This window comes from Lasioglossum baleicum, chromosome 3 (genome assembly GCF_051020765.1).
Source record: "Lasioglossum baleicum chromosome 3, iyLasBale1, whole genome shotgun sequence".
In the NCBI taxonomy this organism is placed as follows: domain Eukaryota; kingdom Metazoa; phylum Arthropoda; class Insecta; order Hymenoptera; family Halictidae; genus Lasioglossum; species Lasioglossum baleicum.
In genome coordinates, this window is record NC_134931.1 from 3,859,863 (window position 1) to 3,886,370 (window position 26,508).

At 36.4% G+C, this 26,508-nt stretch overlaps 3 protein-coding genes across 4 annotated transcripts in view; 2 read left to right on the plus strand and 1 right to left on the minus strand.

The window, feature by feature from the left end:
- Positions 1 to 14,232, minus strand: part of LOC143207609 (uncharacterized) — a 101,917-nt gene extending 87,685 nt beyond the window's left edge. For both annotated transcript variants that reach the window (XM_076421285.1, XM_076421286.1), the window contains exon 1: positions 13,795 to 14,232. The gene's annotated coding sequence lies outside the window, so the exon portion shown is untranslated. The remainder of the gene's footprint in view (positions 1 to 13,794) is intronic.
- Positions 14,233 to 19,787: 5,555 nt separating this feature from the next.
- Positions 19,788 to 23,477, plus strand: LOC143207422 (proline-, glutamic acid- and leucine-rich protein 1). The gene is made up of 8 exons (XM_076420872.1): positions 19,788 to 20,435; positions 20,562 to 20,960; positions 21,036 to 21,382; positions 21,456 to 21,635; positions 21,709 to 21,973; positions 22,066 to 22,266; positions 22,334 to 22,626; positions 22,761 to 23,477. The coding sequence occupies exons 1-8, from the start codon at positions 20,322 to 20,324 to the stop codon at positions 23,404 to 23,406; spliced, it is 2,445 nt and encodes an 814-aa protein (XP_076276987.1). The 5' UTR covers positions 19,788 to 20,321; the 3' UTR covers positions 23,407 to 23,477.
- Positions 23,478 to 23,851: 374 nt separating this feature from the next.
- Rpl8 (ribosomal protein L8) lies at positions 23,852 to 26,176 on the plus strand. Its single transcript, XM_076420882.1, has 5 exons — positions 23,852 to 23,959; positions 24,236 to 24,383; positions 24,584 to 24,725; positions 25,445 to 25,758; positions 25,943 to 26,176. Exons 2-5 carry the CDS (start codon positions 24,246 to 24,248, stop codon positions 26,120 to 26,122), a joined length of 774 nt encoding a protein of 257 aa, XP_076276997.1. The 5' UTR covers positions 23,852 to 23,959; positions 24,236 to 24,245; the 3' UTR covers positions 26,123 to 26,176.
- Positions 26,177 to 26,508: the final 332 nt, after the last annotated feature.

Genomic DNA, 26,508 nt, shown 5'->3' on the forward strand with positions numbered 1-26,508 from the left:
TTCATCAATTTTTTTGCCACTGTGTCAATTTGGGGTCCCATGAAAATCACCGACACAGGTTTCACCGACATTAACTTTGGCCGACAACGTCTTTAACGGACAACGATTTTAGTCAACGACAATATTATCCGATAGTAACATGGTGTCTAAAGATGGTGCTGACATTTCTTTCTTCAACTATTGTGCACTGACACTTTCCATTCACTTTCAATTACTACTCAGAATCTCGAAACTTTAAATGTAGTGTTTCAAGCGTAAACAGAGCTGTCGACTACACTAGCAAATATTTCTTTTGCGTTAAAGTAGTTATTTTATTGGATAAAAATTTATTTATGCTCGAGTCATATAAAGTTCCATGTAAACAGTTATGTATAAAGTGGAGTGCGAGTAACTGAAAGTTAGAAACTTGGTTCTATTTAGGCAGAGATGGGTAGAAATTTCGAATAAAGTGGGTTTTTTTCCAAGTGGGTTTTAAACCCACTTTATTCGAAATTTTTATTTCAATAAAATTTTTGCCCAACTATGGTTCCAGGTAGTACAGTGGACTACAAACGTAAAAAGCACAAAATTGACGCGTGCAAAGTGATTATGAAATCTTTTCCATGACCGGAGGTGGATACACCTGAATTTCGGTTACTGATATAAGGATTAATCCTGCTGCGGACCCTGGTCGAGCTACGCTTTTCAAATGATTTGATGAGAGGAGAAAGAGATTGTAAAATCATGAAAATCTTTTACTTCTACCGAATTGATTAATTAAGGAAACGAGAAGTGGTTTGATTCTAGTCTCTGCGAACGTGCCAAAAAATGAAAGTTTGCTGGAACATCGGCAATCTAATGATCAAAAGCGAGGTGTACGAGGGATACGAGAAATCTTGATGTTCCAGAAGATTGAGGAAGGAAGTGAACGGAATGAATCTGATTTCTGGGTCCGGGAAGACCCGGTACGTTCACCTGGCATCGCTAAATCCGCGCGCACATGCGCTTATTGCGAAATCGCAAAACGGCCTAGCCAGCCACGCGCGGAGTATCACGCAAGGATACGCAGCGCTGCACGTAAACACGATAAGGGCTGTGAGTTGAATGTTAAAATAGAAACGACGATTTTCACCGGTTTGCAAAATACCGATTGTTTCATTTTAATCGACTGGCGATGCGCCCCGATGCTCCCGTCCAAGCGAGAACCATTCGGTTTTATTCGAGAATTGTCTATTCGTGAAAATGCTGTTTGAACTTCTCATACTGTGTAACAAAGCTAAACTTTTTCAAAATAATGATATTATTCTATAGACATTTTCGAACATTCAATAATTCTGTCAGAAGTTGACCATCCTTGAAAATGAGAAAACTACTAATTGACACTATGAACACAATGAAACACTAAAGGTGGTTACATTGATATCGTTTATTTGAAAATACAAATGAAAAGAAGTTAATACCATAGAAAATCTAATTTACGAACGGAATAGGTAAATATTTCGTACTATATTTACCTATCGCGGCTTTTTCAAAAGATCATTACGACCAGAAACATTATTTTTCACGGTTTTCCTGAAAATGATACGAGGTCAATTACTGGAGCCTTACTATGATAATAAAGGAGAAAAAAAATAAATCGAAAGATTGTCTCATCGTGAAATTTCTATCTTTTTAACACTACTAAAACGATCAGATTTTCGAGTGCTCCCCAGCAACCTCTAAACAGTAGCGTCAAAAGACGACAATGGCAGAAAAAATGCTGCTCGTCACTTAAACGCCTCTTATCAAGTCGTCTGGCATTAGATCGTGCTTAATCACAAAGCCAGCGATCGACTCGGATCGCCGTACGGAAAAACAAGGAAACCGCGATGTCGCGGAGAGCGCACAGTGTTTACGAATGCTAACTCAGATGCTAAAACGGGTATTAAAACTGTATCGCGATTAGCTGTTTCAGCATATTCGGTCGAAGGTGGGCGTAAACGCGACCCGAGCGAATGATCCTTGCCGTCGAGAACACACGGCCCTCGCGACTATAACCGGCAAGAATCATACTAACCGAGGCCCGGTCGCAAGCTATATCTCGTATATGTATTTTCCTGTAGGTACACTCCTGGACAAAATATAGATAGCGCGTGTGCTCGATCCTTCTGTTGTCATGTCGGCTGAGGCTTTCCCTGATTTTCAATTGAATAAAAATAGCGGAGAAAAAGGAGATTTGGGTAAAGTTAGTTGGGCTTAACTTTAATTTGAAGAATTGCGACGATGTGCGTTCCGTTCGGAAACTCTGCGTCTTGGAGAAATTAAAGATGGCACACAGGGAGTGTGTCTCGACATCATTTTGTCGAGGAGTGTATCTGCCCGTCGAGAGAGGAGTGTATACGAAACAGTTACAATCTTGGTCGCGGTGCGACGCCGACATAACTCTCTGTCGTGGTCCGGTGTCGTATTTAATCGAGACTAGCGTAATTTATGCGTTTTCTTGCGCGTCCCCTCGTCGTCATCCGCATGAAATTGCCCGTGGGGAACGAGTTTCGCGTTTTTACGGGTTGACCGAAATACGATAATTGATACCTGGACCGATTAGAACGACCGGGCGACCGGATCAGAACCACTATCTATAAATATCGCGTGAAAACAAGAGATTTGACGATACCGGCCGCCGCCGCCTTCCGACACACAAAGATAACAGGTGGCACGAAAATAATTATTACCGGCGGGACGACGCCGACTGGATACCAATTACGCACGAGAGATTCTGCGTTTATCGATGCGTGTTTCCAGACGCGTACAACACGCTCCACTCGAACACCATGATGGGGACATGCTGATGGGAATCACCTTTGTTGCACCACGGTTTATCAAACCGTTAGAATTCGACGCCATTATGCTCTCCCTGGGAATTTGCCACCGTCATATCTTCACCCTCGAGTGGTACAGTATTTACAGTGACTCCAACTAATATTCGGACACTCTTAAAAACACCGTAACTCTTCAAATATTGGACTATGCGATTTGAACTCTTTTGGGAAGCTAGAGCAATTAGTTTACTACAGGATGCGAAAAGAAATTTTTTCAAAAATTGCATTTGACCGGAATTGTAGAGGAAATACTAAATGTTGCATTTTACAACTTTTTTATGCGGGCCTATATTGAAATTTTGAAAAATATGTTTTGTAGATCTGTGCGGGTTATACGCATTGTGAAAGTTTCATCGAAATCGGTTGATGCGGGGAAAAATGACAGTCATTGAAAGATGTAAGAATCGCTTTCCATCGCTTCCCACAGATCTACAAAACGTATTTTTTAAATTTTCAATATAGGCCCACATAAAAAAGTTGTAAAATGGATCTTTTAGTATTTTCTCTACAATTCCGACCAATTGCAATTTTCGAAAAAATTTCTTTTCATATCCTGTAGTGAACTAAGTGCTCTAGCTTCCGAAAAAAGTTTGAATCGTATAGTACAATATTAAAAAGATTATCGCGTTTTTTAGAGCGTCCGAATATTAATGGGAGTCACTGTACATATTTAGAGTACCAAAGGTATCGTACTAGCACAATTCGAAAATTGTGTAAAAATTTTCTCAAATCTTTCCTATGCGGACCAGACATGTGCCCATAATTATGAAAGTTGACAAAATTAAAAAAAAGGGAATAATCAGTTTATCAGTTATTTCACATCACATTATTTCTTGAAAAACGAACCGTTTCATAGTGCTTGTTATTTCAACATTGTATGGAATTCATTTGGTGTTAATATCCTTTCCCATGAAATATCTCGAAACAAGAAATATGTCACTTTCAGACCACTTTCATAATTAGACTGTGGATCTTTATTCAAAATAAAAATGTTCTGCACTTATTGTGGGAAGCAGGAATAAAATAAAAATTGGTTTCACCTCTTAATGGCTTTTTGTTACATTAAAAACAACATTACAATATTCTGAAATTTTTCGAATCTTTCACTGTTTCATATTTCACCGAACCAATTTCTTCATAAATGCATAAAGATCCGCAGTGTATTCATAATTATAGCCACAATATCGAAGGTCTGAATATTATTTTTGTGTTGAGGTAACCGTAACCTAACAAAATTAACGTACACTAATTGCAAGTTGCACACTAAGTCATATTGTAACATAACCATACATTGTATTGCTTGTAAAATGTATGTGCTATATATAAACCTTACATGGTTGAAAGCAATAAATACATAATAATTAATTTGTTAAATTTTCTCAGATAGACATCTCCTCCCAAACACGGTAAGTTTTATTTGAAATGTTTTTTTACAACGAGCTATAGTAGTTTGGGAAGTAATGGCGTGTAAAACTTCGAGCGGTACACTTTAATTCGACCCACCTATTTTGGTCGTAAATGCATAAAAAAAATCAGTTAAAATTCGCCGAAGCGAATTATTAATTGTTAATAGTAACGAAGTCTCTTGAAAATACGTGTATAGTAATTTTCGTGACGTTTTCGGACAGGAAACGAGGGCCAGAGTCTTTCAAAGTACAGGAGAGAAGGCGAAGGAATACGTGGAAAGAAAGACGAGCAGACATTCTTGGTCAGACGCGTAACCTCGCGTAATCGAGTTGACCCCGTAGGACGATTAGCCAAATTGGAAGGTCTCTTGGATGACACTGAGTCACGACTTCTCCTTAAAGTTCATGATCGTCGGGTTTCGCGGCTTCTGCCTGCGTACGCACGACCGCTTAATAAATATCGCATGCGACGGTTTCAGATTCATGAGCGTTTACAAGACAGGGAGACGCACAGGGCAAAAAGGAGAAGCAGCTTTGCGGATTTTAACGAGCTGCAAAGCACCCTAAGCCGGGAACCACCGGTGAGATAACGATATCTTCACGGAATTTTTTCAACTTGAAAATTTGTCTGATAAAACCTGTCGAAAGGACGCTCGCGATCAGGGCCTTTATAATCTGCGAGTTTTCGTACAATATTTTCCAAATCGATCATAAATGTAGACTGCGGATCTTCTTGCAGAATATTGTGCATTAATTGCGCCCGTAATTATGAAAGTGGTCTAATTGTAAGTGAGAATTATAACATTTGTTATGTAATCACTAGACTGCGGATCTTTATGCAAAATAAAAAATGATTGCAGGAGACAGGAGCCAAATAAAAATGGTATTCTTCTTTTAAATATCCTATTAAGCTGAAACTAACACATTGATGTCCTTAAATATCTTTTACATGTCCACTGGTTTAAATTGTACAATGTTATAAATGCATAAAATTCGCAGTCTAGTCATCACAAATAAAGGAGACATTTCGGTGGACCACTCTGTATGTAAGAATAATAATAGTTGAAAAAGCTAAAATTTGTTCCTTCCATTAATAAGTTTAATTCGTCGATAATAATATAATCAGTCTGTGGATTGTATGCAGCGAAGATGATTTTTATTTTACATAAAAAACCACAGTCTAATGACAAACGACGAAGATTGAAGCAAATGCCGAAGATGTAAAGATGTAAAGATGTAAAGATGTCCAGGTCGCATAAAATTGTAAACTCTGGGGAACTTAATTACGGTTCCATTAATGAATAAAAAATTAACAGTCCATTACACGGCATCTGATGCAGCATCGAAGGCAAATTGCAATTTACTAGAAAAAAAAATGTTTTCCTATCTATTAGCCATTCGAGGAATAATACGGTTCGGATCTGATGCAAACGCCTAATCATCCCGCGAACTTACCATTTAATTCGCACTCTACCAGATAGCGGAAAGTGGAATTAAACAGTTACGCATTTAGAGATTCGCGTAAACACGTTCGCCATTATGAATGTCATCGATCATAATAAACAGGTATTACAAATAGGTATTACAATATCGAACGATAACAAAACACGTAAGCTGGATCGGACGATGGCCGGACTCTCGAGATATCATCTTAATTAAACTGGCTAAAACTGTTTAACACTTAGCACTCGAGACTCAGTATCACCATTAACAATCGACGTACCATTATTCGCAATATTGTTAACATTATTAAATGTGGTGGTATCTAATAAAATACTAAACATTTAAGTATTGTATGAGCTGCTATATCAATTTCATATTCGTACAAGTTAAGTGTGCAAATGAAATCGTGGTCCATGCAATTAGTTAGTTGTATCTTTATTTTAAATCCAAATCTAATATTAAATAATCGCCATCAATCGAGGTCAGTTTTTCAATATTGATAATAAACGAATTGAAAGGAACGTGGATTGAAAACACTCGACTCTAATCCGGAACACTTGAAACCACTGTGGATTATCTTTAGTAATAATTTATCGGTCCCTGTTAGTTGATGATAACATCGCCTCAGGAGACAGGAAACGATTGTCTTCTATTTTTATATTTACAAGATACACTATCTTTCATGAATGAAATGCGCATTTTTATGTCGTATTTTTCTTTCACTATATTCTGGACATATTAAACAGATGGCGAATCTGCGGATTCTCATTTTATCACGTGATTTACTAAAAATGCTGTTTTAGTGCTTGTTAGTGTACACATTTATTGTGTTTTACGAATCTACACGTGCCATAAATGCTTAAATATCCGTCCATTAATCATTAGATTTATGGTTTTCATTGTCTTGTGGTTTGTGTATCCAATATAAATTTTACAATCTACGAATGAGCTTTCGAATTCTCAAAGTTAATAAACAAAGACGTTTCACACTCATCAAATATGTTTTGCGATTTTCTTCGCAGTGTACTTTTTTGCAACAGCTGTTTTTCTTGTTTTTTAGTTGATAAATGTCCCGACCGCCTGACAGTTTAAATTGATGGATTGCGAATTGCATAATATGCAGGTAGTGTTAATTCTGAATAGCTTCAAACAATCCTAAAAAAATTCACGTATATTTGGCGTCACCGTGTTGCGTAACCAGAAATGACCTAACAAGATTGCTTTTGGAAATTGTATTCCTTACTGAAATTACAAATTACATGTCTCAAATTATGCGATCATTTGTAACCGTACAATTCCTTCATAATGAACCAACAAAAGAAATGCCAGGAACAAATTACTTTGACGCTCTTCACGTTCAAAACGGATCGTTAAAATAATATTATAAATACATGTCGAACAATATCGAGCCTAAATATCAGAGGTTCACTCGCACAATATTTTATTCTGAATTGCATATTTTCAGTCGCGTCTCGCAAAGGCACACAGTAACAGTCACTCCCACTAATATTCGGACACTCTTAAAAAGACGATAACTTTTTAATATTGGACCATACGATTTGAACTTTCTTGAGGAGTTAGAACAATTGGTTTGCTACACAAAGTGACACAAATTTTTTAAGAGAATTGCACGTTGTCGGCATTACAGAGAAAATACTAGGCAGGTTGTATTTTGCAACTTTTTTATGTAGGCTTATATGGAAAATGTAGGAAACACTTTTCGTCGATCAAAATTTCATCGAAAGTAATCGAGGTTGCAATGAGCTGCGAACGTTTAAAGATGATAAAAATTGCAGTTTTTCACATAAAAAAGTTGTAACATGCAACTTTCATGTAGTAAACTAATTGCTCTAACTTTTCAAGAATGTTCAAATCGTACAGTCCAATATTAAAAACGTTACCGTTTTTTTGAGAGCGTCCGAATATTAATGGGAGTCATCGTACACCCCTTCCAGAAGAAAACGATATTCAATCTCTTCGATACAATCAATTACACGAATTAATTTTACATGATAATTTGACCATGACACTGTTGCAATCAACAGCAATCACGACACATAAAAGTTGCAATTATTATTAATCTTCGGACACACTTTTTTACAACGGCATCGTGTATTTTCCGCACGATGCCTGCAAAAAAAAGGATAATATGGAATCACCGGATGATTGAGATGTTTATTGATCGAGTTCAAGGAGTTTGACGTGATCATAATTGGTCGATGTACGTGCAATGAATAATACATGATAGACGAAGATCGATGTAACAACAGTTTTAAAAAATACTCCATATTTGATTTGTTGCATGTCGGGTCCAACACATCCTTCGTGATACTACTTGATCATTGTTTTGATAAGTATTAACGTACATATAAGCACTAACAATACCTTATCATAATTACTAGGAAATATAGTATACTCTACTGTAATATACATAATATAGAATGTATATATATATAATCATTAGACAGCGGATCTTTATACAAAATAAAAATGTTCTACCTGGATTGCAACAATCTCGTGTGAAATACAAAGTAATTTTCTGTCGTGATATGTTTAATAACGTTTTTACTGTTTTCAATCATACCTACCCATTTTCGTCATAAATGTCATCTGTCTAATAATAATGATTATTTCATGAATAAAAAGTATTAAAAACAGTCAGCGCATGATAAAACTGAAAAATACATTATTCAAAAATTGAAGACAAGTTCAATGGAAGATTTTTGCATATTTCTCGGCTACATTAGCGTCTTTTACTATTGATACAGCGTCGTCCCGTCACGGTCATGCAAAAACTGTCGAATCGACGAATATACCGACTCCTGAACCAAAATCTTAAAATAAGAAGTTTGAATACCGCTTTGTGGACTGACGCACAAACACTGGCCGTTTTATTTACAATCACCAGTTACTGTGCATGCGTGTATTTAACCTTCCGGCTTTTAAATACGTAGGGGAGACGAGAAATCTCTACGAGCAGAACAACGACGAGAACACGAACAATAATAAACGATAATAAAGGTGTTCCGACCTTGGCGAAAGAGAACGAACATGTAACGGAAACGGAAATTACTTCTCTTGAAATGATACCGATTGTGTCATTTGAAAAAATGATCTTTATCGCCAAGAGGACATCGAGCACTCGCGACTAATTGAGGAAATGTAAAAGATTGCAACAAGTCTGACCGCGAAGCAGCTGTTTTCTTTCCGAAGAAATGTTACACTAAACCCTTAGAGCATATACATTTGGTTGGAGGGGAAGTTCTGTCGTTATTTGAGAGAAACCATTTGAATCAATTTATAAAAATATATGTTTAATCCATCTTTCAAATAACCTGTCAATTCCTTAGACCATAAGTATATGTATATGGTCTAACACTCTAAGGCTAAACCAAGTGAACGAATAACGTAAATATACGCTTTATTTGGTACAGTTTAAGCATTCGTTTGCTCCAGTTCAGACTTATCGATTCTTCCGAAAGTGTCCAACGATTTTCTAGGTCTCGCAAAACGAACGACCCGAGTCCGAATTTGCATGAGCATCCACGCTGTCAGTAGTGAATAGAAAAAAAAAAAGAAAAGCGGAGATATTTAACAGAAATCTTTTGCGAGATCCATGAAAGACCAGCCGTTAGGCTACCGCGCTCTAATGAACTCGGCTATGAAAATAGACGATCGTGAATGATAAAACGATGCTCGTGAACGAAGACAAGATAGGTGATACTCCGAGGCGTAGGTCGTTATCGCGAAGTCCTACTTTGCGGAATCTATCTTTCGAGTTCCACCTAACGACAGAACGAGAAACGATACGGATGCCTCGATCCGATCTATCCGTGGCCGAATAAACGTTCCGATTAAATGAGTCGTTTCGCGATCTCCTAACCACAACGTGAATTTCTTACCTACTATAAACCTACAACATCCGGTGAGTTTACGATCGAGTAAAATCGACGGCGACCTGTCGATTGGAATATTAATTCTTTCTAATGAGATAGAACGTAATGACACGTATATCCGCGTATCGTCGGGACTTTCGAGAAACAGTTTTTGCTCGATATTTTCGTGGGCGACATTTTGCACACTTTCCAACGCGATTTGAAATGCAGTCTAGTCGCAACTTGTTGCATGAGCCAAGAACAGGAGTGGGCAGAGCCCGAGAAGTAAGACGGTCAAGAGAAATACGGAAAGTGGGGCCTTGACTGTTCTTAAGGGGCCCCTAGACGATCAATAATATTGTCAATGTACTTAGGTTTACAATAATATTGAAGCTCCAGAATTAACAATGAATTAATTAATTGACGATGCGTTTGACACCCTGCTAAACGGTCAATATACTCTTTCAATGCGCCTCGTCAATATTATTGATAGGCGTATTGACAATATTATTAATCGTCTAGGGGCTCCTTAAAGGGCATACGTGGAAGAGAAATCGGCTAAAGAAGTTCTAGATGTGTGGTTTTCTCAGTGGGTACTGGGGACACCGCCCATCTCTGTCCCCCGAGTCCCAAACTACCCCTCTCTGGGGTGTAGGTAAACGTATTTTTTCCGCACGTCTTTAAAAAACAAAAAAAAAAGTCAACTTGTTGCAATTTTTCGTCTTTTTGCGCTTCTCTTGATTTACGATCGAGTCACAAAATAAAATTTCAATCGGTAGACAGCGAGTCTTCGCGCGAAATAAAAATGTTCTACTTAAATCGTAGCAGACTGGAGTGGAATAGAAAGTGATTTTCTTTTTTACTATGTTTAATAGGCTGAAAATAATAGAATAGTATTGTGAAGTTCTTCGAATCATCTTACAACGGTGCTTGCTTTGGTGATCAAGACAAATTCTCGTATAAATTCGAACATAATAAGTAGACAGCGGATTTTATGCATTCATGGCAAAACTGAGTAGATGCCATTTAAAACAGTAAAAACATTAGAAGAATTTAGAAATACTATTATATTATTTTCAACCTATTAATCATATTAAGAGAGTATAGATAAATTTCTATTTCGCTCCAGTTTGTTGCAATTCAGGTATAAAATTTTGTTTTGCATCAAGATCCGCAGTCGTAGTTATTACTTAACATTATTTTAAATTGCAAAATCCTGGTATATCTTGACAGCTGACATTTCGGACGTCATTTCCTGCCTTGTAGTGTTTTCTAACCATTCTAGCATTTTTTGGTCATCGCATCAGATATGCCAAATTAAAGTACGCATTTCCACCGTTTGCTTTTTTACTACCGCAAAGGTAAAAGTGCTGTACACGAGAGAAAAAGTTGTGTGTTCAAATTTCGTTTCTAATAAAGTCGCGAAAAGACCTAACTCAACGTCTTGCTAATAAAAAACAGAAATTCTACGAGCATGGGATCTTCAAGTTGCCTGAAAAATCGCAAAAGAGATCATAGAACAAAATGTCATAAAACTTATTTGAAATGGTAGAAAATTGGCTTTCACGTTCCCTTGAGAAAACGAAATGGCTTTTCGAACGATCTAATATGTATTTGAAAAAAGAACCTCGTACGTATCCGGTACTCGCGGGACTACATGATAGGCCACACGAAACATTTTTCGTTTTGCTATATTAGAGATAGGAAACGCTGACAGGATTATCAGCGATCTTTCGTTGTGAAATGTCCTTCCGTGCGAGATCCCCGGTGAAAGTAGTGCAGGCCTGAGTGAAAGTCAAATTTATCACGACGAGCCACCGTGGCTGCATAAAGATGATTAATTAAACCGCGGAACAGGTTAATGGATCGATTGGTTAAGGAACGAGCGTTGCTCTAATCCGCTCCGCTCTGCTCGGAAAATCGTTCTCTTTCTTTATTGACCGTGTACGGTTATCGGCTGTGTGAAGAAGATAATTCGCGCGCGAGTACCGATTACTCGAAGTTAGAGCCGGGTTACGCGTTACGTGTCGTGTTTAGATACATATTAACGCATTAGAAACGATCCCGTGGCCACGGGAACTCGTAAAACGAGACCCTGTCGGATGTTGCTCCATTAGGGCAGTCTCCAACGCGGTCACTCCGAGAATCTCCTTGGCACCAGATGAATATCATTAACACGCGTGCTCGAATAAATAAACAACCGGCTCGGTGGTTCCGCGCATAAACGAGGACGCATCCGACGCTGCCCCTTTCAGATATCCCGCGAATTTTTTCCACTGGATTCAGCAAAAAGCCCCGTCATTCCTTCCACGCTCGCGGATAGCAGAGATCATTCCACTGTCGTTTTCGTCGGGTTTTTTTTCACCAAGATGTTTATGCTGCCGCGTGCAGGCTTTATTAAAGTGAACAGCAGCTGGATTTAATAATGGAAACACCTCGAAGGATTAAGAAATTTTTCGAAAGTATGCGAACTTACTTGAAATTCAGAAAACGCACTCACCAGCAATGTAAATGTATATGTAACAATTTAAGTTTGCATTCATTTGTAGTAACCTTCTGTCTGTCTATGCGGTGCATTTGCACCCCAGGCAGACAGAAACGGATATAATTTTAATGAAATAATAATTAAATATGTTTCAAACGTTTCAAGTATTGTATACTTATCTTTTAAAAATCGATAAAATTTCACAGATACTTGTGCAGACAGATTTGTTTATTTTGCTCGAAAAATGTATGAATTACAGTACAAAGAGAGAAGATTAAGGTGTTCGTAAAATATTTTCGAGTTCATTCTATACCGACGAAACGCATGTTTCACTAGAACAGTATACATAATTAGTTATCAGACTGCGGATTTATAGCAAAACTGAGTAGATGAAATTCAAAATTGGAAGGGAAGGATTAACATTCAAATTAGTTTTTATTTCTTGCAATCGATGCAGACAATTTTTATTTTGCACGAAGATCCGCAGTCTAATACTTCTATTGTATAATGAGAAATAAGTTTCAGGAATGACAGAGAGCAAAACACGACGAATGACACGGAAGTTACCATGTGTGGTAATCTTACACAATCCTGTAACTTTTTACGCATACCGATTTTGACTTTCACTTTGCCCGCGAACTTTCGGCTTTTACTTTACAGTTTTTCTATATGTACATATAAACAGATGTTTGCTCGAATCACGTATACATGTTATCCAACAACAGACCCTATACATATTTTTAAATACGAAATTGATCCAGAAACCAGAGTAGGGTAACAATGAACTAATATTTAAAAATGACTAGTAGTCTTCTTGAATGTTAGTCATAGCAAAATAGTCATTAGTCAAAACTTTTTGATTAGTTAGTGATAACTAAATGGCACATAGTTAGCCACAGCTCTGAGTAATCATTAGCTATTGTTTATTAGTGAATTAGTAGTTGATGATCAGTCATCAATCTTTAGTCATCAGTCACTATTGTGCGATTAACATGCATTAATATTATTAATTAGTTATCAGAAAAGTCTTAAAAGTCTATTGGTCATTTTTAAATATTAGTTGATCATTGCGCTATTCTGCCTGCGGTTTCAGTTTTCTTAGATCAAGGTTTATTTATACTGAGAACGGAGCTTGCCGGACGGAATTCGAACTAAAATATATTGATAAATATAGTTTATCGATATCTTATCGACAATCACATCGTTAAATGCATCTCTACACTCGACACGATTCTATATTTTGCAAATGCATATTCGTACTATTGCGGTGCGTTGTTTCTCTCTTGAAACTTCCTCAACGACTCCACCCGAGATACGAATCAACCTAAAAATTGTCGAACATGATGGAGCGTTGCAAGGAACAATCTTGTACGGTACAAACGCATAAAGTCGAGGGGCCCGATGAATCACGAATGTTCGAATTGTTTCTCGAATCGCTGTAACCGCAGCAGGAGCAGGGCCCAGGCGAAAGACAGGAGTCGCAGGGAACGCAGAGAGCCACATACCTGAACGAGTCGCTTCGCGTCGCTGCGATCGCGATTGTCAGGCCCCACGGCTATGTTGGTCCCCGCATTCCACCTGTCAGAAGGTGGGTCCGCTCTCTCACGGGCCATAAAGGAAGCGACGAGGCCCCTAACGGCAGGAAACGGCTCGCGTCCGAAAACTTTTCCCGGTTTCAATTATCCTAACGACCGTCTCCAATATGGCAGGTTACACGAAGAGATCCCGTTTCCCAGCACTTTACATACCTCTCTAATGTCCATTTTCCATCAGCGATGCTGAGGCCTCATGCACGGTGCTCGACGTGCACACACCGCCTCTCCGAAATCGTTTCGTCCAAAAAAATCCTCTAGATCCTAGGACCCTCTCAGTTTTCCCGCGAGATCACACTGGATCCTCAACACCGGAGACCACGCATGGGTATGGAATGTAAATGGTACCCGAGACAGCGGACTGTTGAAAAATGCGCGGAATACCTGAGGAAGTTCGCTTTCCCCGAGATTTCCACGGTGGTCCCCGCACTGTCGCACCTCCCGATACGGTCCCGATTGTTCGGTGATAGGTAGAAAATTTAAGCAACGGGGGACTACAATGGGGGATTTCTCGCGATGCGCGAATACTTAAACGAATTGTCGCCCCAGCAATGTTCGCCACGACAACATAACTGGACACCGGTAGGTAGGGGAACTGATCCGTGGAGGAACGAGTAGAAGGACGGTCCCGAAGGTGAGAGGAAGGACGTAGGATTACCAGTCGTGGAGAGGGAAGAATAACCGTGAGGATCGAGGAGGGGGAAGACCACTCTGTTCTGGTCAGGAAGGAAGATCAGTGGTAGGCGTTAGGGGTCTGCACAGTTCCGCGCCTATGTTACGGAGACCCTCTATACGCACGTGAATGTTATTGAAATATCCTTGTTTTCTTCCACATCTCTCCAGTTTTTCCTGATAGACCCATCACACTAGAGTTGTGTTAATTTAAATACATTGTATTTTATATACACAGTATTTGAATTATATTGTAGTTGAATTACATATTGTATTACTGTTACTTACATTACTTATTACTGTTAATTGCATCACATGATTCGAACCTTTCACTTAATTTAATTGCTAATTACGCGAATGGCGAGTAGATAGCGGATCTTTATGCAAAACGAACATTTTCTAACGGAATTGCAACGAACTGGAGTGAAATAGAAATTTATTTCCTTTCTTAATATGTTCAATAGGTTGAAAATAACATAAGAGTACAGTGTTACTGTTCGGTATACGACATAATCTTTTTGTGTGAATTTTGCACACGTTAGAAACACTTTAGAAACATCCTGAGAAGAAGACAGAAACAAAATTCTTTGGTCAGATTTTTAATAAAAGTCAAACCAAGCTGAGCCTAGTCAAAAGCGCCACAAGGCGGAAAAAGAAAAAAAACGTGGTGAAAACACCAGAATGTCGGGTTTTATTGCAAGGGGACTCTTATTCCCCTGAATAAAATATCATTTGTTTCTTTTTGTGTTTTAGCATTAAGCAAAGTTTAAATTTAAAAATCTATAATAAAATCTCATTTTTTATTTACGTGTTTAAACAGTGTTTAAGTTATTTTACAACCCCATTAATGTAGATATAATATCAATAGGAGATTTTTTTACATGAGAACGGATTAATCATTTTTACATTACTTCTTATGGGAAAGGCTGGTTTGGAATACGTCCTATTCGGTATAAGTTCAAACATCAGGAACGGATTAAGGTCGTATACCGAGGTACCACTGTATTTTCTAATTCTTCCAATGAATTTACTCTTTCAAATTACACCTGTAAGTTTTTGCCATAAATGCATAAAATCCACTGTCTAATTATAATTCGTGAACTAGTTGAATTGTAATTCAACACAACTCTGCCCATGACTCTATTTCTCTATTGCTGTGACGATTCTAGCTAAAACCGCGGTCCTGTAGGCCTTGCGACTACCTGTGATTGGTTTAGCTTTAGGTCGTTTTGACTATGTTTATATAGGTGCAGGTAGTGAATTGCCTTTCTTCAACTTTCCCGAGTTCTGTGGAATTTCCATGTTGCATACAGTTAGTCGAAGATCGGAGGAAAAGAGGATGCGTGACTCGATTTTCAGTAACATTGGCCCATTTTATTGTTCGAATGTCCCTTTTTATGAACCGTGAGATTTATTTTTTACCGTTATCGCGTGCTTGAAATCGCGTTCGTTCCCCAAGTAATTAATTTGTTCGCACTTCGTAAGTTTATGACGCGACGTAAGGAAGTAAACAATTGTTGCCGCCGATGGTCTCGCCTTTTAGCGCGCGCGGCCGGATATTTATAAAAGGAAAATGAATCGTTGCGTAACCAAGGATATTCGCACGTCGGGTATCCTTTGTCTTGACCTTTACCGTAGAATCAACGATGAAGTAAGACACATACATATACACACGCACGGCTGCATAACGAAACACGAGTTTACCGTGTCAAAGCCTCTATGATTTACTTAGCGAGCGTGACTGTAATCAGACTGTGAATTTTCTGCGTTCGTAGCGAATACGGATAAAGTAAAATATCACCGATGAAACAAAAGCTAAAAGCAAGTACATATACACTTTCTGCACTTTGGTTGTACACTCAGTAAAATAAGTCTCCGTACACCCTTTAAAACAGAATAACTGTTTTTATAATTGTACCAAACGATCTGATTATATTATTTGTAAGCAATTAGAAGCATTGGTTTACTAGATGATGCGCAAAAAAGATTTTCCGAAAATTACAATTGATCAGGTTACATGCAAAAATAAAAAAAAGCATTTTTTAAAACTTTTTCATTTGGGTCCCTAATGAAAATTTAAAATATTTTTTAAAATATTATTTTTTACTCACGTGCTGAAAATTTCATCGAAATCGGTTGACACGGGAAAAAACAACACGCATCGAAGGATGTACGATTCTGTGGATTTTAAGCAGAAACTGATCAAAAGTCGTATTTTCACAATTTTTAACCGCTTGTAGCTAGTGTGTATGTCAATCGATTTCGATGAAATTTTCAGCAGGTGTGTAACTACTATATGTAGATCTACAAAACATATATTTTAAATTTTTATTAAGGGCCCAAATAAAAAAGTTTTGAAAATTGTAATTTTTAGAAAATACCATCATTCAGTAAACCAATGCTTCTAATTGCTTACAAAACATCAGGTCATTTGGTATAATTATAAAAAAGTTATTCTGTTTTAAAGAGTGTACGGAGATATTTTTACCGAGTGTATAAAAAGTAATGGTCATCCGTCGTAGAGGTGAATCTACACCTCTGGATCGGTGGACATTCGTAAAAGAAACTTTCCGCAAAATTGTTCATACGAAAGAAAATTGTTGTCAAAGTTTATTTTTACATCAACATCTTCTAGTCATCGAGAAGAGAGAAAGCTTGAAAGGAACCATATGTTGCAAACAAATAGTTACTGAGATATAAACTGTTTAAATTTTTGCGAAGCAATGTAACTTTCGGCAACTGTCGAGGAAATTCCCTTTCTTATTGTCTTCTGTCATCAATGGCGTGATTTATAAGTGTCTTGCGGGGTTTAAGTTGTCGGAGGGCGGTGGTTGTAGAATAATCGGCCAGTTCGGAACCGATCCTTTTCAGGTATATCGACTAATCCGCTGAAGGAAAGGTGAGGTACGGCAGCATTTTATAATACAGGATTAGTATTCTTCTGTATAACAATGGGCATAAGATTTTCTTTCACATTTTGCAACTTCAAATTTATGATCTAAATGGGCAGGGAAACAAGATGATTTGGTACCGTTTGCTCGAAGCATTCGCACAATTATGTTCTGTCTCATCGACACGATAAGGTGAACATCCACACAATCAAATTTTGCAAACATTTCAACAGCTTATATCTCGATTGATAACTATTTGTTTACGACATATGGTTCCTCTTAAACTTTTTCTCTTCTCGATGACTAGAAGATGTTGATGTAAAAACAAACTTTTCAACAACAATTTTCTTTCGTATGAATAATTTTGCGACAAGTTTCTTTCGCGAATGTACACCGCGCGATCTAGAGGTGTAGATTCACCCCTAGAACGGATGACCATTACTTTTTATACACCCTGATGAACCATCCACGATCGATGTGAAAGGTGAAAACCGAAGTAAGTATTTATACTTCTGATTAAATTCAATTAGTCTTCTCTCTGTGTGCTGTTATTCTAATGTTAACACATTCAACATTCCTCCCATTCATCCCATTCATATTTGGAGCGAAATGAAAGAAAGTCTGCATATGTAAGTATTTGTGAAATTTTATTGATTTTTAAAAGATAAGTATACAATATTTAAAAAATGTGAAACATATCACAGATAACTTATTACGTCAGCTTTTTACTTCCGTTTTCGTTAGCCTAGGGTGCATTTGCACCCCATACACAGAGAGAAGATTAACTAGCTCTCAAAGGCTTGTTTGTTATAAAATGTGAATTTGTTCACTGTTGCATCCACGGTGCAAACACGAATGCACACGAATATCCAACTTTTATGTATGAACGTAAATACGTCAATGAGACCCCACCTGTGCGAACTGACAGTGCACTGCGTCATTGATAGTGAAAGTTTCAGTATAACGTGCATTTAAATAATCGATAAGTCAGATGGAAATGTCGACAGAAAAAGATATTACTAAAAAAACGGTTAAAATTTTTTACCTGAATTGCAACAAACTGGAGCGAAATAGAAATTTATTTTCTTTTTTTCGTACTTTTAAACTCTTCTAATATTTTTACTGTTTCAAATTGCATTTTTGTCATAAATGCATAAAATCCGCTGTCTAGATACCACGAAATTAGACAATGTTCGAACGTAAAAATATAATTTTATACAAATGGAGGAAGAGAAACCAAGTGAAACAGAAAAAAAGTTTGTTTGACTTGAAATCCCTCTCTCTACAAATAATTCCAGATACGAAATTATTATATAAATCCATATGTACATATAATAATCGTGCACACTACGAATTTCTTTAAACATCCATTGTCATCAATCTCTCTGTACAACATGATTTATAACCCAGAACGTCTCGGAAAAAATGAGATGAGAGGCGAAAGAATGCATTATCGCGTTGACGTGAATAATATTACAGTAATAAAACGGTACGCGCATCGTTACTGTAAAAGTGCGCAAGCTTTTTCTCGCTGCAGCGGCTTTATCTTTAATCTTGACCTTGCAATAAGGAATTTTGCAGCACACGATTTATACTACGATAAGTTTGCTCTTGATCATGTTCCTTTCATTTTTACAGGTTTTATCATACGTTTCAACGTATCAAACTGAATCGTTATCTGGAGGAAAACCTCCCGAATAGAACACTTCCGGGAATTAAATTTTAATCGACTAAAAAAATTGCACGAATAATGTGTAAAATAGTTTTCCTCTTCTATAGAAAACTTTTATCTCGCTAAAATTCTCCTATAAAAGTAGCTCCTATAGGTTGATATTAATGCGGACGATTTTTATCTAGTTATAATTGGAGGGAACTAAATAATAGTTGCAAACAAAGCCAAAGTAATATCTGAAGAGGATATTATTTCATATCAAATGATTGCTTTCTATCTGTGTCATCAAATAAAAGTCTAATGCAACGAGCAACGCGAGGATGATTTGTTCTTAAATGGCTGAGCGCAATGCTGTTCTGTTGTTCGTGTTTGCAATGCGTGACGAACATTTCCTTTTTTTTCACATCGACTGCAACATTGCATTGTCGTGTCACCCATAATTAACAGATACCAAGTCTAAGTGTATATAATAATGTGATTAACAGCATTCTTCATTGTGTTTCAAAACATTGTGTATCTTCAATCGAAAATACTACCAAGAAATCTTTACAATCTTAACTTATACTTCTAAATTCCACATATTCAAATCTTTAAATATTAAATATCGATTGTAAATTTTCAATTATTGAATTTAACAATAAGTGTTCCTATTTATCGTGGTTTTGAATACACGTGCATTAATTTGTATAATTTTCAGAACATTGATATTAATGTAATTTAATTGAATAAGAGACCAGAATTACAAATTGCATTGTAATTTAATTGAACGAAGCGTTTAATTGAATTTCGAATCAACTCTGCTCAATGAGAAATATAGAGACTATATACATATATAATAACTGTTCTCGATTTCCGCTTCCGCCTTTCTTCCGTTAGCTGTCATTACCCATAAAATTCATTGTTTACCTGTGTCAGTCCTACATATCGTAAGACTATATGAGCAATCACCTTTTACACAAGCAATTAACAAATTCATTATGCGACCGAATGCATTCATAGTGCGGGAACAACTTATTTGTACCGTCATCACCGCGCGAGTACGCCGCAAAATTACATAATAATTCCTTCTACGATTGAGGCCAATCGCATTGAGTAAAAAAAGATTCACAGAGTTTGTTGCAAACTCTAATTGTATATACATACTGCGCTAAGCGAATAATTTTCATATTTTATTGTTTCCATTACAAATAAATATTTTATATGTTTATTACGAACGTAATAGGACAGTATAGAAATTTTGCTACACGTAAAACATATTTCAGTCAATTACAATATGTAAATTTAAAAAGTTTTATAAATAGTTTATGTGATCTACTCATGTATTTACACATTTGTATGTATGTATACGCACCTATATATACATATATACATATAAATACATATAACTTGCATACTTAACCTCTAAGAATCATATAAAAAAAACGTGTGGCGATATACGTTAAAAAACAATGGCAACAATAGTAGAATTGATTAATTTTTATGATCACACTTCGAAAGAATATGAAGAACTTCTACAAGATTTATTATGTTCTAACGGAGATATACCGCTTAGTATAGAAGAGGTAAGAAGAAATCTGAGATAACCTCAAAATCCAAAATCATAGATTTCTAATAATTCTTTACATAAATTCAGTACTTTCGGTTAAATATTAATTCAACTTATATAAATCATAACATTTTCATTCCAGGTGGACGAAGCACAAAGTATAATTATATCGACTATCAACAATTATTTAAATAAAGCTACCACCAGGTATAAAGGTTTACTAATATTAGACAAGAGCTTGTCACAATATTCTAAAGATACAATTTCAAAATACTGTATACTATGGATGTCGAAAGCTACGCAAATATTAGAAAGCATCCACAGCGTCCCACAGGAGTTAAATATATCTTGCAAAGTTCTTGGCCAATTAATTATACAAACGAAGGAGATTCAAGAAATACAGAAACAAGTGTCTATGCAAAATGTAAAACAGCTTATAAATGCAGTTAGCAATTTACATTCGGACAGGCAGTGTGGTTCACTATATTATTTAATCGCTATACTGTTGCATTATTATCCTGAAGTCTGTGAGCGCTTCCAGGTAATCAAATTCCTTTCTTATACCGCATCAAAAAGTATAACAAATATTAATAAATTAAATTTCTTATCACTGCAGGTTGCTATAAGGAATCTAATACTACCACAAATCGATTCCACCCAAGATAACTTAGTTAATTCAAGCGCAAGATGTTACGCACTTTTAGCTAAAGCTACAGAACGTTCGTTTAAACCACCAGCTTCGAAACCTACTTACACTGGTTGGTTGTACCACCAAGCACTTGTTTGTAATAGTTTACATACTGTAATGGATGTATTATTTTCCAGTTTAATAGAACTAGAAAATGTAAGCATTTGGGATAAACTGGAATTACCGAATATATCTGAGGAGAATATTATTCAATTTTATTTCAAGCAAAAGCAAAGATTTTTGAATCTCTGTTCTTATTTGTCTTGTATGTTACGGTAAGTGGTCAATATAATATAAGTGTACGTATGTTAATAAGATGTTGACCTTAAAGTAATTTATATTTTACAGTGGATTCGATAAAAAAAATTCAGTATTACCTAACGACATTTTAAAAGTTTTATGTAGAGGATTAGCAATACAACCGTCGAATTTAAAAAAACAAGACTCTATCAGAGGACAAATGTTATACCTTATTTTACCACAGTTGCATATGGCGTTGTTCAATGTGTTGGATGCGTTAATAAATGGGTAAAAATATATACATACGAAAACAGTGCTTAATAATACATCGCACAAAAATTCATGTGTTTATAATGTTTAGATTCAAGGAGCAGTTAATACCATTTGGATCAACAATATTACAACTATTCCTTCAATTGTTACAATGGACAGAGACAGTGTTAGAAAATAAAATAACTCTCAGTGGTGAGAAACCATATAAAAATGTTAGAATATCCGTTTACAAATGTCTTACATCCTGGCTAGTGAACACGAATTCACTATCAGGTGTAGAAACAATTGCAGACGAGTATCTTCCTTCTATATTGAAAGATATTGTACCAGAGAAAGACTGCGTTTTATTAACTGTAAGTTCGGACTATATTCTGCTTTAGTTCAGTGAAGCAAAAAATTGAGGAATGGAACAGTAATATATTCAACTTTGAAATGTTTGTTATAGATCCAGAAAACTCATAACTTATCGAAACGAGCGTTAAAACGTCTTCGAGATAGTCAATATGAAAAAGGAGCTTATCTAACTAATGGATTAACTTCTGGCAGAGAACATTATTTAGACATAGATATATGTAAAAGTTCTCTCAATGCATTACAACATATATTCCTCAATGGTGGTACTTGTTTAAAACAAACATTCTTTAAGGTAAGCTTTCTGCTTCTACATTCTTCGCTACAGTTCACATTCATTAACAAAATGGTAATATTTACAGACAATACAAAATATCATAATACCTCTTCTATATGACTGCTACCTAAGTTCTGCGGAGCAAAAGTTTTATAAAGAAAATCCTGATTGTCGTTTGGAATTACTGAGGCTTCTAAGAGCTTTACAAATGAGTCCGCATTGTTTAGTGCCTCTGCCGACACAATACTCTTTGGAAATATTTGAAATGGCTCTACGCGATAATGATTTATGCATTATTCAAGAGGCGAAAATAGCGTTAGCTGAACTAGAAAAAATCGTGCATCCCCACGCACCACCTATACAATTGACTCAAGTAGAGTAAGTTGTAAATATATGCATTTACTAGTTTATATTGAAAATTTTAAAGAACCCGACTCGTTTGGAGTTGAAAATGTCATTCCAATGTGTCCACAATAAGTTCAAAATTCGAAACAATAATAATAATTTTTCAGGACAATACAAAAGGAATTTATTCCTGAAGGCGAAATTGCAGAACATAATGAGAGGGAAGAAAATGCAGTTTTCTTCGATACGGAAAATGTAACGGTTGAAGACACAGAGGCCTCGTCAAATCGAAAAAATGAAGCAACTGTTTCTCACACTGAGAGTACATTAGATGAAGACATGATACCGTCAAATGAAAAAAGTATATCAGTTGTTTCCCATTCTGAAGAGAGTATTTTATATGAAAATATAACACCATCGTCAAATAAAAAGAGCGAAGCAACAATTTCTCATCCTGAAAAGAGTGTTCAAGATGACGAAATGGCGCCATCTATAAATATACAAAATAAGACAATAATTTCTCATTCTGAAGAAAATGAAGCACCAGTTTCTCACACTGAAGAGAACATTCTAGATGATGCTGTGATACCATCACAAAATAGAAAAAACAAAGCAACAATTGTTCATCCTGAAGAGAGCATTGTAGATGACGACTTAGCACCTTCTTCAAATAAAAGATTGAAAGTAGCAGATGCTCGTCTTGATAAATCTGTTGAACCTGAAGTTGCTCAAGAACAAGCAACATTAGAGAATAAAAAAGAGGAAGAAGAAATGTTACAATTCTTTCAGGATATACCAAAAACTGATGATTAATTATATTGTATAAATTTTCATCGCTGTTATTCAAATAAATTTCTTTACTCTATAAATTGTCTACGAGAACTGAATAATTTTAGAAAATATGATTTCTTGTATTTTACCTTATGCTCACCCATCTGACGATATTTAATTATTTGATGCTTTGATGCCAATGTAGGCTCCTAATACTCAAAAGTCATTTGAACTGTTATTATAATTTATGAATATCTTTAAAAAGAAATTGTTAATTACCGAATTAAAATTCGTTTAATATTTATTCCAGTCTTTTTAAACATCTATTACAATTATAAAATCACATTTTTTATTAAAATGAAAGAATCTTGTATCAAACGCGAAGATATTACACAATAAATTCCCATAAAATTTTCTAGTATTAATAGTATCAATAAAACAAACATATCTATCAAGTATATCCGTTTTTATTTTAGAAGAAGTAAATCATTTTGAATCCGCATACTTAGGCGGGCACGCAATGCAGCCAACGTGAAGAACGTAACGTGCAGCGACTTCCGGCTGCGTCTTTCTCTGTTTGATATCGGTTCATTTGGTATGTGACCAACTATTTTCTGTCGTGTTAAAATCCTCTTAAATTCGCATAATTAAAACTCATCCGACAAAAAGTTGCTATGATTGAAGATGCTTAGTCGATTCCTTAGATGTTTTAATAAATATTTTCTTTAATTAAGAGAAATTTGTATTATATTCTAGTTGTCGCGTTTTGAGGTTATATTGTGCCAACTAACGGACCATAGTGTCACGTTTCGTGTTACTGTAGGTGGTTCAGTGAACGAGTATTTGATCGTGTTCAATTATTTTTGTGCAGGTTCTAAACCATGGGACGAGTAATTCGCGCTCAGCGTAAGGGTGCTGGGTCTGTTTTCAGATCCCACACGAAAAGGAGGAAGGGAGCACCGAAACTTCGTTCCCTCGATTATTCTGAAAGGCATGGGTACATCAAGGGTGTTGTGAAGGTTTGTGTAATTTTTCGATTGAACGCTGTTCTGAAGTTTATACGTTCATTTAAAATACATGATGAATTCTACTTTACCTACTCTGATCATGGCTGAAGTAAATATTAGAGGCTCTTTCTGAAAATGTTTTCAAGTCATATAATATAATACCTTACCGCCAATAATTCGTTTTCTACAATTGTTGTATATTTTTTTTATAGGATATTCTTCACGATCCTGGTCGTGGAGCACCTTTAGCTTTCGTGCACTTCCGTGACCCGTACAAGTTCAAAACACGTAAAGAATTATTTATTGCACCCGAGGGAATGTACACCGGACAGTTCCTCTATTGTGGAAAGAAAGGTAAACAAATGTTAGACTTGTACAGTGTTTTCTCGATGAATGTCCCAAATGTCTGGCTTTTAATTGTCTCAGAACTATCCCTACTACCGCAGAGTATATCCTGTGAGAGGCCAAGAAGCTCGAGAGGCCTCGGTTGCCGAGAAGGGTAAACATAACTAATCCAATAACAGAACTTCTTTATTTCTCATTATTTTTTTATGAGACTTTGACCAACATACTCGTGGAACTTTTCTAATGAAAATGATACCAAATATGATATAATTCCGATGAAATTTACTTGTGTAACAAATGATGAATGTTACGGACGCAAAGAAGAACAGTGTACAGGAAATTCTTTAAACAGTGTCGGCGCGCCGTAACTCTCCGCGTCTCTTTCTTTCTCATATGCAGTCTTTGTGTACAAAGCTTTCATTGTTCAGTAGTGATGAATCATTACACAAGTAAATCTAATTGGAATTATATCATATTTGGTATGATTTTCATTAGAAAAATGCCACGAACATGTTGGGCAAAGTCCCATCAAGAAATAATGAAAAATAAAGAAGTTTTGGTATTGGACTAGTTATGTTTACACTTCTCGAGACCACTCGAGCTTTGTTCATTACTTTTCTACGTTTGGCAGAAGTCAAAGAATAGTATCCCTGAAAACGATTTTATCGAGATAATGCTGTTTTCGAAATGACGATAGAAAAATAAGCAACTTGAATCGTATATTTCAGCGAATCTTCAAATTGGAAATGTGATGCCTGTCGGTCAAATGCCCGAGGGTACCATCGTTTGTAATTTGGAGGAAAAGACTGGCGACAGAGGCCGATTGGCTAGAGCATCTGGAAACTATGCCACAGTTATCGCCCACAACCCGGATACAAAGAAAACCAGAGTAAAGCTACCGTCTGGCGCTAAAAAAGTTATTCCATCCAACAACAGAGCAATGGTTGGCATTGTTGCTGGTGGTGGACGTATTGACAAGCCTATTCTTAAAGCTGGCCGTGCTTATCACAAGTACAAGGCAAAGAGGAACTGCTGGCCGAAGGTAGAGAATTTTATAATGCATATGTATCTTCATATTTTACTACGAATACTTCGCAATGATGCTTTTAGACATTTGAAACCTGAATAATTCGTGTGGACATTATTTTACTGAGTTGTTTGCATGTTTACAGTAAGATGAAATCTTATTGTTGTATGGTATTTGAAATACTTTTATTTTTTTACAGGTTCGTGGTGTTGCTATGAACCCTGTCGAGCATCCTCATGGTGGTGGTAACCATCAACACATTGGTAAAGCGTCTACAGTTAAACGTGGAACCAGCGCTGGTCGTAAGATCGGTCTTATTGCTGCGCGTCGTACCGGAAGAATCAGAGGAGGAAAAACCGACACCAAGAAAGACGATTAGATTAAACGTTGATTAAATTTTGAAACTTGTACAATAAAAAGCGCCAAAAACTCATTCCTCTTTGTATAAAATTACTAGAGGCGTGCGAGAACCCGATAATCTACCCAAATCAAATTCGCGACCAACAACTCGTATCCAACCTACCCTGTAGAAATTTGGAAACTCAAAATATACCAAATCCTACAATAGCTTTTCATTTATTTTCATTTAAACTCGTAATCCTGTACACTGTACAGTACAGTAACGCCTGAATCTAGCTCTGGAATTCACTCTGAAGTATGAACATTATTATCTTGAACATAGGTGCATTAACAAGCAGTAAATTGAATGGGTGACAGGAATAAGTTCATAGACTTCGTTTCGATATCATGTGCAAGGGTGTAAAT